General features: G+C 43.4%; 1 protein-coding gene across 8 annotated transcripts in view; it reads left to right on the forward strand.

Moving 5' to 3' along the window:
• Positions 1-15,035, forward strand: part of rnf220a (ring finger protein 220a) — a 143,560-nt gene that overhangs the window by 115,155 nt on the left and 13,370 nt on the right. For 2 of the 8 annotated variants that reach the window (XM_017702687.2, XM_017702691.2), the window contains exons 5-13: positions 1,200-1,295; positions 3,134-3,176; positions 4,683-4,787; positions 5,904-6,025; positions 6,705-6,831; positions 11,617-11,713; positions 11,827-11,913; positions 12,054-12,109; positions 12,417-12,507. In XM_017702687.2, the coding sequence (XP_017558176.1) occupies positions 1,200-1,295; positions 3,134-3,176; positions 4,683-4,787; positions 5,904-6,025; positions 6,705-6,831; positions 11,617-11,713; positions 11,827-11,913; positions 12,054-12,109; positions 12,417-12,507 (824 nt within the window). Of the gene's footprint in view, positions 1-1,199; positions 1,296-2,759; positions 2,989-3,133; positions 3,177-4,682; positions 4,788-5,903; positions 6,026-6,704; positions 6,832-11,616; positions 11,714-11,826; positions 11,914-12,053; positions 12,110-12,416; positions 12,508-15,035 lie in introns of those variants that run through there. The other 6 variants (XM_017702690.2, XM_017702693.2, XM_017702692.2 and 3 more) reach the window with 4 other exon arrangements.

Below are 15,035 nucleotides of genomic sequence, written 5' to 3' on the forward strand. Positions count from 1 at the left end.
TGGTGTTGATCAGACCTGTGCAAAGTCTTTTTCAGGGTCACACAGTCTGTGTAATGTCTGTGTGTTGGTAGCATAGCAATATGGTAGTGATATCAGTGGTGGCTAGTGTTTTATTTTTCTAGGTAGGGCTATGTTATACCTAGCCCTCGTACATTTAAACACCTTAACACCACATGAAATGATTAGGTTTTTACCTACATACGGAAAAATAGGTGAACAGTTCAGTCCGATGTAACACCTGTAGCTCTGAAGTAAAAATAATTTAGGGTGATCATGTACTTTTTGGGACCCAAAATACTTCCGGCTGGGATTTGGCTTTGCTTTCAAGTTAATCTTTGCTTTCTGCAGTCAGCCCTGTGCTCCCTTCCTATCAGATGTATTGGTTGGTGTAGTTTAGTGGTTAACACCTCTGCCTTCTACACCCTAGACTAGGGTTCAATCCCCTGCCGGGGTAAGCACCCTACACTATACCAATAAGAGTCCTTGGGCAAGATTCCTAACACTACCTTCGCCTACTTGTGTAAAATTATCAAATTGTTAGTCGCTCTGGATAAGAGCGTGAGCCAAAATGCCATAAATGTATTGCTGTTAAAGTCATGGCTACAAATAGCCACATATTTATTAAACACACCTAAACTTATTAATGCAATAAACCATTACCACAAATGTGGTCAGTCACGTAAGACATGTTTCTGAAGTTTGCTTCTTTAAGTTTGTACTGGAGTTATGAGGCTAATGTTGCTAACAATGGCGCCTTGTAGCCACCAATTAGCAACACAACATACATCCATTTTTATAGATAACATCATGTCATAGTGTCAGACAGTGTGCAGATTTATGTTCTGCTTTTTGTTCATGGAACTTTGCACATAACATAATTTAAATTCGTGAAGTGAAGTGATTAGTTAATTCTGTAAAGCACATTTTTGAACAATCAGGGGAAAAGCACCCAGACTCTTCCGGTAATAGTCCATCCATCAGAAATGTTGAATGGGGAACATGTTGCAATAAGTTGACCTGGACATCTGGCTCAGCTGTCAGCTTTGGCTACACAGGTGATTCACTGCTTGAGAAAGTCGAGATGTTCTGTTAGTTTTTTTTCTGCAGGAGCAGGGCTGTAGATGACATGTTTATCCTGTGGATGACTGCTCATCTCTCTCCCTCTCCCTCACTCTCTCTCCTTCTCTCGCGTTCCTCAGTCTCTTCTGTTGTCAGTGCACATTAAGCGCGAGGGCGAGTCTCCAGTCATCTCCCCACTCTCCTCAGACGATGCGCACCATTCTGACAGATACCAGGTGAGACAGAGGGCCTCACACATGCATGGCAAGGAACACACACACACTCACAGCGCTGATGCACATTCGCTAACTCTTTCACAAACTCTGACACGAACATGCAGATACGAAACACTTTATTTAAGTGAGATTCAAATCTGGTGGCAGGCTGAGATAGAAGATGACAACTGCCCGTTGACATATATTAAGATACCAAACAAATTCTTTAACGTGAAGTAAAGATTTTGGAGATAAAAGTACAATTAAGCGCAATGTCAAGTTAAGGATAGATTAGATATATGTGCTTTTGTGTATATATGTGTTGCTGCCTTTCCTCGTTCTCCATAATATCCTCCATCTTATCCCTGAATGGATCTGACTGCTGGCCATATTAAGAGCGAGTTAGATCTGCTGCCTCGATCTACAGCCGAAGATTTACTCAAGCTGTAATGTGTGCCCTGCTCTGATATGTAATCATGCATGGTTTAACCCCGGGGCTAATCTCCACTGGCCCCAGGCACACCATGCTGCCTGCTATAACATGTCCTTGAAATGTTTGTTTCTTGCTTTCTCCTCCCCCGGAGTCACGACTGGGTGGGACTGGGTTTCTCACCCCCAGCCAGGGAACGATGTCCTCTGCTCCGAATGGGCAGTGTCCTGTTAGCTCAGAACTAGGGATAATTGTACCCTAAGGGGTACATGAAAAGATATTTTAGATATTTTATTTACAAAAGAAAAAAACATATTTGTCATAAAATCAAAGACCCAATTCTTACAAACAAAATATACGTATAAATATATCATGAAATTGGTGTAGTTTTGGTTTCCTACTGATCTCTGATTATTATTAAGATTAAGGTGTGATGTGAAACTAATCAAATTTCAGTTAAATTTCAGTTCATTAGAAAAGGCTTCACAATCAAGCACTACATCTGTACATCTGGTGCCTTTCACAGTCCATTGGAGAATCTGGAGTCTTGTTTCTTTTATATTACAAGTACAAATGCATTCCATTTTTAGATTTGCAAGTGTATTTGTAAATAATAATAATAATAATAATAATAATCTATTCTACTTTATATTGTGTATTTGCACAATGTGTATCTGTATATTTAATATTTTGTATTTGTTTTATTTATATTTGCAGCTAAATACAGATATAGAAATACATTTAAGTTAACATGTAATAATAATAATGATCACAATGATAGTAATAATAATAATAATCAGTATATTTGTTTCATTCATATTTACAATTCATATTAATTCCTATATTTATAAATATATTTGTAATAATAACAATAATAATATCATCCTTTGCATTATCGTTTATATGTATGCATAAACACATTTATAAAAATACAATCATATTTAAATATAGTTAGTTATTTGACTACGTTTCTAGAAGTCAGCCTACATTTACACGCTGCTGCTCCCTAGTGGCGGCAGAAGGAACTTCATGTTCAACTCTGACGCGCAGGTCATGTGATCCGTATCAACATGGCGTCGGCGCAGTGAGACGAGCCCCTTGCTAACGCCAATGTTTTTAATCTTTCTGCATCCTTCTTAAACTGGAAACACAGCTGTTTATGAGCACGAGAAGAATGATAAACATCTCGTAATCCATTAACGACATGCGTTTTTGGACTTTTACTATGTTTTCGCGACACGAGTAGAAATGGAAGAGGAGGTGCAAGCAAATGGCAAAAGAGAAGTAGGTCCACGCTCTTATTAAATATGGTGCACAATCCGCTTCAATCCAGTGATGTGCGCCTCACAGAGAACCGCCGAACACACGCAGCGTGAACTTTGCAAACTGACTCACAAGTTTTGTGTCTTCTTTTTCTTTCCCCCTGCAGACGTTTTTACGGGTGCGGGCAAACAGGCAAACGCGACTGAATGGTACGTAATGTTTTTGTTACTGGTGAAAGGGAGAAATGACCTGTTTCAGGTTTTAACCAAACTGAGCCCAGCTACATTACGCCTAAACACACCAGTTTAATATGCCGAGGAGGTTCGTTTGAGTTCAAATTGGCTTTATTCTTATCTGATACACTTGGTTATAAAAAGGACTTCTGTATTATAATAAAGTAATAACTTCTGTAATTGGAATTTCTTAGCTTTGCTTGGGAAACAAACACAAATGAGACAGAAATAAATTAATACAGTCTAAGTTACAGAAGAAAAAAAAAAGAAATATACTGATTTGTGTTTATATGATATTTTCTATTAGTACAGACAGCTGTATCTGAGGTCCAGTTATTAACTTTAGGGAGTCTTGGACCAATAGTTGGTGACTTCCATGTTCGGTGATCATCATATCTGTATTATATTGTGATCATGAGGGACACAGCATTACATTGTAAACCAACTGCAAAATTACATAATACCATTGTCTCTTTTTCTGATCAGTGTTTTGTGATGGTATCTGGTACCCCAGATCTTTAGGCGTGATAGAATGAGTGAGGTTTGTTAGAATATGCTGAAGCTTGCCCTTGACGCCAGTCAAGTTGATCTGTCCGGGCTTTGGGGGCATGACAGGTGTGATAGTCATGATGGACTGATTGACGATGCTGGGGGTCCTGTGTGCACAAGGACACTCTGACGATCTGGTTGGGCCTTTGTCAGGATCTGGAATGAAGCCGGGCTCTTCACACCTTTCAGAGTGTATCAGCCAAACCCTTGTCACAGCCACATAGAATGATCTTGCCTGAAGCTTACCATATCACCAAAGCTTTTTGAACTGTGAAAAGAAGAGTTGGGTTAATGTTATGGGTCTTTTGAATGGAAGCATGGGGTGCTTGAACCCGAGACTCAAGTTCGGATGGGAATTGCTTTGAAGTGTTGTAGTTTTCCAGATGTAAGAGGCTTAGCTATTGCTGTTCTAGGGTTTCAACGAGTGAGCAAAATCTATGACATCAGTCAACAACTCAACATGGATTGTTATTGCTTTGCACTGTTCATATTGTACATAGACATTTCAACAATTGCAATAAATACACTGCAGGAAGTTGTTATGGCCTTCTATTGTTTCATTATAAAACAAGAAATTGCTCGTTGAACAGACGCCACTTTGAATGATGACAGTGGCAAAAGGAGAGGAAATGACAGAAGTAGTGTAATCGGATTACAGATGTAATTATTAGTTGCAGCATTATAAGCCTGTATTAACAGATCCAATCCTAAGTTCAGAGAACTGGCTCCAGTTTTTAAATGGCCAAAATATGGCCTGTGCTATTGATAATAGGGAATGAATTGCATGAAATACATGTATCTTCTTACATAGCTTATATCAGAGCAGAAGGTACAGGTGAAGCTAAGTCATGTGCATTTCTGCAGTCCCCTTGTCTGTAGCGCCTGCCCAAGCAGAGGATCTCTTTAACCCTTCGCTTCTTGATATGTCAACAGTCGATGACCTCTGCTGGTGCAGGCGCTACGGCAAGGAAAGCATCAAAAGCTCCCCCACCCCAGTGCCCCGCGGTGTGCCCCTAGCTCCGTGCTGCCTTCACTACGGTAAGATTGCCCCCAGCCCCTACTCCCCCCACCCATCAGCCAGCGCAGCCAAGGCTAATGGAGTTGTCTTTGTTTAAACCCACGGCCCCTCTCCACGTATTTCACCTCTCATCTGAGACGCTGGTTGGAAAAACTCCTGCCCTCTCTAATTAATCTGCCTCTTTCTCTTCCCATTTAATGACGCCCAACGGCCCCCTCCATTACCATTCGCTGTGAGATTATGGGACGGGGCCCATATCCCCCATATCTCTCTGCTCTCTCTCTCTCTCTCTGCCAGTCTGTCTTTCTCGCTTCCCCTGAAGTTATCGCACGTCCTCCCTCCTCCACCAAAGTCCCCCTTGGCCTTTCTTGGCAATCGTAGCCCCCTAAAAATTAATGTCCCTGTGCACCATTTGCAGTTAAGAAAAAGCGACAGAGACTTACGGCGCAATAGGCCCTGTTCTGCTGCGTTAAATTTCTAATTATGCACGTGGGGAGAGGAAACGCAAGAGTGTTAGGGATTGACTTTTGACCACAAAAGCTTTAGGCAGAGCTTTTCCTTTATTGCCCTGTGGTATATGATGATCAGTGTTGTTCTCTACTGTACTGTACTATACTGTTAGATGTACTGTTAGGTGACCAGATGAGTGAGCTTTCTGATTAAATCTTGGAGCTCTTTTTTGTTTTTTCACTGTGGCTGCTCATACACACCCACATTTGGCCATGCTGTTCAGCAGACATGCATGGTCAGTGACTCTTGTCTGTAGTTGTTTGCTTCAACCACAACCTGATATAGCACATTACGGTTAATTTTTTTTAGTGTGACTGATGGGCGCTAAAATGTCAGACAACATGTTCCATGTCACAACATGATGCGTCTTTACTCTGACAATGCACGTTTACTACTGGCGGTGTTGATGATCTCATTAACTTGGTTACTCTCATCAGATGTTAATATGATAAGACCCAGCAATTCATCAGCATAAATAGCTGTGGTCTAGTTAAAGGAAATAATATAAATACAAATGGTTGTTATTGCTATTTTTTGATCGGTACATGTCTCTGTCTCCCTCTATCTCTCTTTCCCCATCTCTCTATCTTTTTCCCTGCCACCTCTCCTCTTCCTCTCCTCTGCAGCCCGGATTGGCAAGATGAAGCGACGGAAGCCGGAGGATGGGCAGGTATGTCCACTGTGCAGCGCACCGCTGGAAGGGACTGGGGAGGAAATGAATAGGCATGTGGAAGAGTGTCTGTTGAAGGTAGCCTCATGAAACCAGGCCCAAAGGCCTCCGAAACTTCTCTAGTGTTTACGCTGTCTCCTCCCCACCTGCTTCTTTCTCTGGACGTCGTAAAAACCCTCACACATACACTCACATTCCACTGACAGTGGATGACTAATACACAGGTCATGCTCTGTTGTTGACATCCAAAATCAGTGTCCAGGGAAAGCGGTATGGTGGTCACACTTTCCTAAAAGGAACTTCCCACTTTCTATACTTCTTACATACATAGAATAGTTTCTACATGATATGGCGAGGTTGACTTCCTGAACTTTTCTGAAGAAATTATCTTATTTTTAATATGCAGTTTTTTACATCAGTGAAGAAGTGAAATGCCGTGGATCACTTCTCTCAGTAGTTCAGGATGCATCACTTACCTGTCTCTTCCTCTCTAATCCAGTAGCTGTAGTAATACTAATGCACTCTTGGTGGTTGGGTGCTTTTTATGTAACTTTGCATGCAATTTGCCAGCTATCAGCTCAGACCTGATAGTTACTGAAATTGAGGATTTGTCTAGGGAACATTAATTCAAAAATGGTTTCCGGTGCAATTTTTTAATGCATTTCCGTATTAGTTAACTTGTTCTACGAAAAACTGTAGGAAAACATTAATAGAGAAGCACACTGAGTGCATTTTCTCACTGCCTCTGTTCTCTCAGAGAGAAGGAGGCATAGAGGAGGACCAGGCAGATGTGGAAGGGGAGAATGGCACCCGCTTTGAGGAATATGAGTGGTGTGGCCAGAAGAGGGTGCGAGCCACCTCTCTGCTGGAGGGAGGCTTCAGAGGTAAGCTGTTTTCCACTGAGATGGCTAAGTGCCCTGCCAATAATGTTTGCCCTACAAAATCCTCTCTGAAAATATACATTCATGTTCTTTGACAGATGATTGTAGCCTTAAGTGTACTTTTTGAAGTGTGTACATGCCTTTTGTGAATGTATCATTAGTGGCCATTGTCCAGACAGGGGTCAACTCCAGCAGGCTGTGTTCAACCCTGTAAGCAAGGGAAGGAAAATACATTTGGCTGTGGAGTTGACCTGCCTGGTTCAGCACACAGAGCTGTGGGGGAAAGAAATGGACTTTTGACCTTTGGTTCTTCCGTATCTAGCCATGTAATTTTAGCGTACAGCCTACCTCTTTTCTCCTGAGACAAGGAGCCACACATTGCAATGCGCTGGCAAAGGCCTACTTTCTGAATGTTTCAGAGGAATGCGGTTTTGTTTATAAATAATTCACCATTCTGATGAGTTTCTCACTTGCTAGTCCTTCTCCCATGTGAAAGGCTTTGCTCTTAAGCAGGGCAGAAGCCAACGTCATGTTCACTCTCTGATGTAACATTGTTAAAGGAATTGATCAGCTTCAGAATGCAGATTTTTTTCTTTGGTTATTGGTAATATATTTGCAGCTTGTCCCCCAGCACTGCTGCATCCTCAAATGGATACAGTTGGCGAAGAGCTTCTCCTCCTCAATGTTCTTTAGTAAACTTTAGCACTTTTAAGAGAGGCAATGTGTTTCGATCGTGAGTCGGGGGTGGGGGGGGTTGGGGGGGGGGGGGGAGAACGGAATAATAAAGCCACATATGTGGAGAGGGTGAAAAACAGCTTACTGCCTTCTCTAAGACCTGGCTAAACAACTGGTGTGGCTGGATCAATTGAGAATGTGACCAGCGCTCTGTCTGAGCAGGAGATATTTGTCCTTTCATCTGTAGCCAAGAGGTGCCCTCTGACAACCCTGTGAAGTGACAGTGATAGAGCCGTTGCCATGCAGAGGTAGCTCACTGGCCTGCAAAACACTTGAAAGCCCCATCCTACACCCCCCAGGGCGCTCAGAAAGGTGGATTTGCCTTGAAAGCCCTTGGCTGAAGTCCTCGAGTGGCCGATGGACCCTCGTAGTGGAATCCCTCCAGTCCCCAGGAGAGGACGGAGAGAACGCAGATAGGGGAGTTGAAGAGAGCCTTTCAGTCGGATAAGACACCTATCGACTCTGAAGCTCCAGCACCAGTCTCTCTCTCTCGCTCTCGCTCTCCCCTTCCTTCTGTCTCTCTCTCGCTCAATCTCTCTCTCTCTCTCTCTGAGGGCCAGGAAGAAAGCTGAGTGGAAACGCTTTCAACTGAGCAAAAAGATCATGAGAGAAGAGAAATCGAAGAGGATCAGTTTTTTTTGGTGCAGAAGCGCTGGCCCTCCTGTGTCCCAGGCTTAGGAGAGCTGTGAGCCTGATGTACAGATAGGCATGGCGGCTACAGAGGACGGAGGGATAGATCGAGGGAGATGGAGATTTGGTGCTGAGCACAAGGGATGCTGAAGCTTTGTAAATAATTTCTTTATAGAAGGTATCTGTACTCTTTCCTCCTCACTTCTTTGAGTGGAACATGCTAAATGCCATCCTGATTGGGGGAACTTTGACCTGTGCAACATACTGTGAAGATACGATAAGTGTCATGGCAACAAGGTGGAGAGCCCAAATGTATGTTGTTATTTATGTCTTGTATCTTTTTGTGCACTCACATTGCTCCACTTCGGTCACACTTTTTTACAGTGACATATGTAGATTAGAATGGCGTGTCAGCCCCTACATATGTAGATTAGCATGTAATATAAACTTGAGATGCGCTACAGTAGAGAAAGAGCGTGTAATATGCATGTCGAGGTTAGCATGTAATCTTGTAAGTGATTGTATGAACACATCATTTGTGCAGCAGAGCCCTTGATGTTGGTCCTTATGTGGACAGTGTTGCGAAAATCTTTCACGTATTATTTGATTTTCGACATTAACTTGTAGTTAGCTCTTTCTGATGGTGGAAAACACATTCTACACTATACTTTTTTGTGCTTTCCATCATTTCACTGCTGAAAATAGATCACGAACTGTACTAGTGTTTGTTGTAGCAAGTGGATGGCTAGACTTCTCCCTCCTTGTCTTGTGGATCTTGTAAAGATGTGTACCAACAAAGCAGTTCAGAATTCAAGCCTTGGCTTCTGATTAATTGTGCGTTATTGTTCTAAAAAAAAAAAACTACGAGTTGCAATGTTTTGATTTGATTGTTATTTTTATCTTTTTATCACACAAACCTCATTGAACACAACTTGCTTCTGTTGCTTTTTCCCCCTAAACCTTAATTGACATGCTTTTCTGACAGTAGCGGTCTGTGTTTGCTTAACCAGTACTGGATACACGTGTGTGTGTGTGTGTGTGTGTGTGTGTCTGCATGGGATGCTTATGTTGACCGGGTGTGTGTTAACGGTGTGGGGGAGGAGGAAGGCCCCGTCCCAGCGGAGGGGAGCAGGCGGAGAGAGGCCGTGCAGCAGCGTGCATAATACGGCTGAAAGGCAGTTAGAGCGGCACTGACCTTTTCAGCACAGATTAGATTGCCTGCCAGGAACGCTTAACAGCCTCGCCTGTCCCCCCACAGCACCTCTCAGGTATACAGCCCTGCACTGTTCACATGGGGCTATAGAAGGCTTGTATATGTGTGCTTGTGTGTATTTGCATCTATCTGTCTAGTTGTCCCTTTTACTTGCTATTCTGTGCACAGGATAAAGCTAATGTAAGCACATCAGTGCTTCATCACTAATCAAGCATATTACATTGCTCTAGTTGTAACAAACCAGATTCCACTCTAAAGCAGAGTGTTTCTCTGCTGGCAATGATCAGTAGATCAATGCTCCAGCACTACCTTCCTGGCTCTAGTCGTGCATTAGTAACTACCCACAGAATCCATAGCTTGATCAATTGATTGGATTAACAGTGATTTTTTTTTTTTTTTGGGTGGCTGTGTGGCCTGCCACATCATTCCCAGTCCTGGGTGCCATTAGTGGTCAGGACAATCATTTTATTTGGATTTTTTTTTCTCTTTCCTCTGGTGCTTGTCCCCACATCTCCACAGTAAATTAACAAAAGATTCAGCGTCGTTGGCTGGTTATCACTTCTTTATATGGATGGTTAGCTTAAAGTTGGCTGTGGGTTTGCTTGCTGTGGAGCTGGCTGAATCAGTTAGAGAAAGTAGTTTTGGTTTTCTATGCTGATGGATTGTCATTAGTACTGCATGGAAATAAAAATTCTTGTTCTTTTTCAAACCTACTTTTAGGACAGTTTAGGACAAGCCAAAGCTGAATCTTTTTTACCTCTGCACAAACTTTATTTCTCTGCCTTTTTGAATAATTTGAGAATATTGTGAAGCTTTATTGAAATACTGAATAGTAATGGAGAACACAAACGCTTACTGAAAATCAGTCTTTCAGTTGAATTTTACAGGGCTTTCCTAGATTGAACAATGAAAGAACCAGTGTCTTTTTAAATCTCTGATTTCAAGTTATTTCAGTCAGAATGTACATTAGGAAGCATTTACAACATGTGCATCTTCTTATAAAAAAGAGAGTAGTGTGATATGTTCTGTGAAAGTATTTCTTAGTTTTTACTTTCTCTGTGGCTAAAATTGCAGTGTGTCCCTATTCCTCGCAGCTAGCGAATCTCATGCAAGTGGAGTTTTCTGAACGAGGAGACCAGATTTATGCGTCTGAGGCATTGTTCACATGTGCCTGTGCAGCCACAGGGACCAAATAAAACTTAAAAGCTTCCTTTTATTTGATCACTAAAAACCATCGGCGTGTTGTTTTATTAAATAGAAAAAAAATCTGGTGCGGATGGGTGAGTGTTTGTGACACATTTTATCCTGGAGGATAAGGGAGGCAGGGAGAAGCCTGGGGAGAGCTTGTCCTTCTTCTGGTCTTCCTCAATTTTACTCCAACTGCTGAAGCCTTTCATTCTTCCTACAGCTGAAGACCATGCAGCAGCCCTCCACTCCAGCATCAGTCAGTTGGATGAGAGGAGGCAGCAGTCCGATTTCTCATTCCTCTTTTCACTCACCCTGTCTCTGCACACACACCGCCCAACACTACTCAATCAGCAGTATCTGTACCCCATACCCCCCACCCACTGCAAAAGAAGTCAGGCTGCTCTGCTTGCGTTCCTGCCCTAACTAGAACTGAAAGCAGCAGTCACCCGCAGGCTGGAGTTTGTCTGTGCGCTCATCACTGGGTTTATAGAGATGCCAGTCAGCTTCTACACCCCACTGTCTGACAGGCCTTAGACTAGTCCTGTTTAGCCTGCCTGTGATACCTGCACTTGGCCTAGAATGTGGAGCCACAGCCATGTCCGCTTCAATCAAACTGCTGGGTCAGCTAATTAATGTTGCTTTGGCCTCTGCAAAGTGGGTGGGGGTGGAGCAAATTGAGGCAAGACAATGAGTCATTGCAGTTTAGATGCTGAAAAGCAGGGCTTTAATGTTTACGCATTAAGTATAGATCCATATATGTTCTTCATAAAATATGAATCGGTATATATTTGTTTGTTCTTTTCACTTTGTCTTCTTTCTTTCTGTGTATGGGGCACGTGTAGTGCTTGATGAAGTGGGATGTCATATTGATGTTATTAGATCTATGATTTATCATTAGCACAGTAGATGGGAGAGGGTTACTGAACAAATCTGTGGAGGGGAGAAAGGAGAAAAGCTTTTGAATATTTTTACCTAGAATAGGGATTTCATTAAAAGCCTCTCTTTCTTGCTTTGTGCAATAGGAACGGGCTTTGCCATGTGCAGCACGAAAGAAAGCCATGACAGTGATGCTGACCTGGACGTGGATGGCGACGACACACTAGAATACGGCAAAGCGCAGTATCCTGACCATACACAACTACCGGGTTTTCACTGCTTTGGTCCGCCGTTATGTTTTGTGGCAAATCTGTATCTAAAATGAAGTGTTGAGTTCCTTAACCCAGCGTTTGCAGATATACTGAAGCAGATATCATCCCCTGTTCTGGGGAAGACCAAGGGGAGACCAAAGAACGTGAGGCACTACGTGGAGCTGTCCTGAAGTGAGTGGCCTCTGTATACGTTCCTGTTTCTTTTATTATGGGTATGTTAATAACAGTAAGAAACCATCTATTTAGAAAATGGCACCACGGTTACATGTTGAATGTGTGTTGTGTCTTTGTCCTTTTTTTTTGGTCAACAGTGGTGGCATGCCGTCCAACAGGATAACACCGGAATTCTCTAAGTGGGCTAGCGATGGTGAGTTTCACTGTGGTCTGCAGGTTTTCCACAAGTTTCTAACAGTCATAGTTTATTATGAGCCGTACTTCAAAGAACACTACCAAATGCCAAATTGTGCATTAATTTAATTATGTCTTATTGTGGTGTTCTGTGAATATATCAGATTGTTTTTCTTTTTATATGTGCTTTAATGAAACTTAATTGAAGAACACGTTTCTTATTCAAAAATCTGTCACTTCATTAGATTAGTTGATTGATAGTATTGTGTGCAGGCCAAGATGTAAACTTTTTTCCTCTTTGTGACATAATATGGGTGTATCTGCAGAAATGCCGTCCACCAGCAATGGCGAGAGCAGCAAGCAGGAAGCCTCAACGTCCACCGCACCTAGGACCTGCAAAAACAGTGAGATCGAGAAGTGAGTTTGGCCTTAGGTATACACAGACACTGGACACACACCCTCACACACACTCATGCCCCTGCCCTCTAGAGGCCTAGAGGTAGCCAGCATATTGGAGTGAGATGAGTTTATGTAGGCACTGGCGGGTCATAAATGATGCATTTAGTGGGCTCATCTCTCTGGAGCAAGCCTCGATCACAGGGAGGGGCTCGGGGTATTGATCCCAGGCAACTGAGTCTCGTCTGGGCCAGACTCCCTGGACGGCCTGCGAATGCTAATGTTCCCACTTCGTTCTCCAGCTTGCACAGTATGCTGATAGCCATAGCAGAGCAGTTATTAGTCATGGTGAGGTTCTGATTGTGTGAAGTAACAGAGGCGGACTGAAGGAGATTCCATCTGGAGTGAGAGAGACAGGAGGGACAGTTTAACCCTTTAAGTTTAGGTTTATTATTTCAGTTATTTGTCATAATGTTTGTTTCTCGTAGCTATATATATATGTAAGTGGGTTCAAGTGTGGACTCATGAGCCTTTTACAGGAAAAGAGTTAAAAGAAAATTAAACTAGTTCTTTGCAGTTGTCATTTTACATGTCATTTATGCATCTCCCATTTCCAAATCTGTATAATTAATTTCAGTTTGCCACTGAATTGTAGACTTAATTCTGCAGTCCTCAAGTCAATCCTGTCAGCCCTGAACTGCAGACATGCAGAAAGGAAGGCACTAAGTAAAGTAGGTTTTGATTGGGACTGAGGTGGTAAGTCTTACCTCTCCAGAGAGGGAGAGAGAGAAAGCTAGGGAGAAGGCTTCAGTGGTCTAGCAGGCTGCCCTAGGCTGCAGACAAATTTGAATAACCTGCCTCGTGTGAAAAGGCCAGCCCCTCTAATTCCCTCATCTCCTTGTCCTCATCCATATTCCTCGACAAGCATGCAGCCGCAAAACAATTTCCCTCCTGCAAGGGTGGGGGCATCCTCTGCATGGGTAATTGGGGTCAGAGCTCCTAGTTTTGTGTGTGTGTGTGTGTGTGTGTGTGTGTGTGTGTGTGTGTGTGGTGCTGATTGCCTTCTTCTACATGCCTACATCAGAACTGTCCCGTGGCCACATTTCTCTTACTGTCTTTGGGTCACGTGTGGGGCAGCAGCTAGGCTGGAATAACCAGCACCAAATGACCAATGTCAGACTTGTGCACCTCTGTCCAGCTGAATTCTCTCTTGCCTGGATTGCATTTCTCATCTCTTGCTTACAAAAAAAAAAAAAAAGAAAATACATACATACATATATATATATATATATATATATATATATATATACTGCTAAAAAAAATACAGGGAACGCTCAAATAACACAGATCTGATCCTAGATCTGAATGAATGAAATATTCTCATTGAATACTTTGTTCTGTACAAAGTGAAATGTGCTGACAACAAAATCACACAAAAATAATCAATGAAAATCAAATTTATTAACCAATGGAGGCCTGGATTTGGAGTCACACACAAAATTAAAGTGGAAAAACACACTATAGGCTGATCCAACTTTGTCCTTAAAACAAGTCAAAATGAGGCTCAGTATTGTGTGTGTCCTCCACGTGCCTGTATGACCTCCCTACAACGCCTGGGCATACTCCTGATGAGGTGGCGGATGGTCTCCTGAGGGATCTCCTCCTAGACCTGGACTAAAGCATCCGCCAACTCCTGGACAGTCTGTGGTGCAACGTGGCATTGGTGGATGGAACGAGACATGATGTCCCAGATGTGCTCAATCGGATTCAGGTCTGGGGAACGGGCGGGCCAGTCCATAGCTTCAATGCCTTCTTCTTGCAGGAACTGCTGACACACTCTAGCCACATGAGGTCTAGCATTGTCCTGCATTAGGAGGAACCCAGGGCCAACCGCACCAGCATATGGTCTCACAAGGGGTCTGAGGATCTCATCTCGGTACCTAATGGCAGTCAGGCTACCTCTGGCTGTGCGGCCCTCCAAAGAAATGCCACCCCACACCATTACTGACCCACTGCCAAAACCGGTCATGCTGAAGGATGTTGCAGGCAGCAGATCGCTCTCCAGACTCTGTCACGTCTGTCACGTGCTCAGTCAACCTGCTTTCATCTGTGAAGAGCACAGGACGCCAGTGGCGAATTTGCTAATCCTGGTGTTCTCTGGCAAATGCCAAGCGTCCTGCACGGTGTTGGGCTGTGAGCACAACCCCCATCTGTGGACGTCGGGCCCTCATACCATCCTTTGTGCAGACACATGCACATTTGTGGCCTGCTGGAGGTCATTTTGCAGGGCTCTGGCAGTGCTCCTCCTGTTCCTCCTTGCACAAAGGTGGAGGTAGCGGTCCTGCTGCTGGGTTGTTTCCCTTCTACGGCCTCCTCCACGTCTGGTGTACTGGCCTGTCTCCTGGTAGTGCCTCCAGCCTCTGGACACTACGCTGACAGACACAACATACCTTCTTGCCACTGCTCGCATTGATGTGCCATCCTGGATGAGCTGCACTACCTGAGCCACTTGTGTGGGTTGTAGAGTCCGTCTCATGCTACCACGAGTG

Source organism: Pygocentrus nattereri, chromosome 2, assembly GCF_015220715.1.
Source record: "Pygocentrus nattereri isolate fPygNat1 chromosome 2, fPygNat1.pri, whole genome shotgun sequence".
Classification (NCBI taxonomy): domain Eukaryota; kingdom Metazoa; phylum Chordata; class Actinopteri; order Characiformes; family Serrasalmidae; genus Pygocentrus; species Pygocentrus nattereri.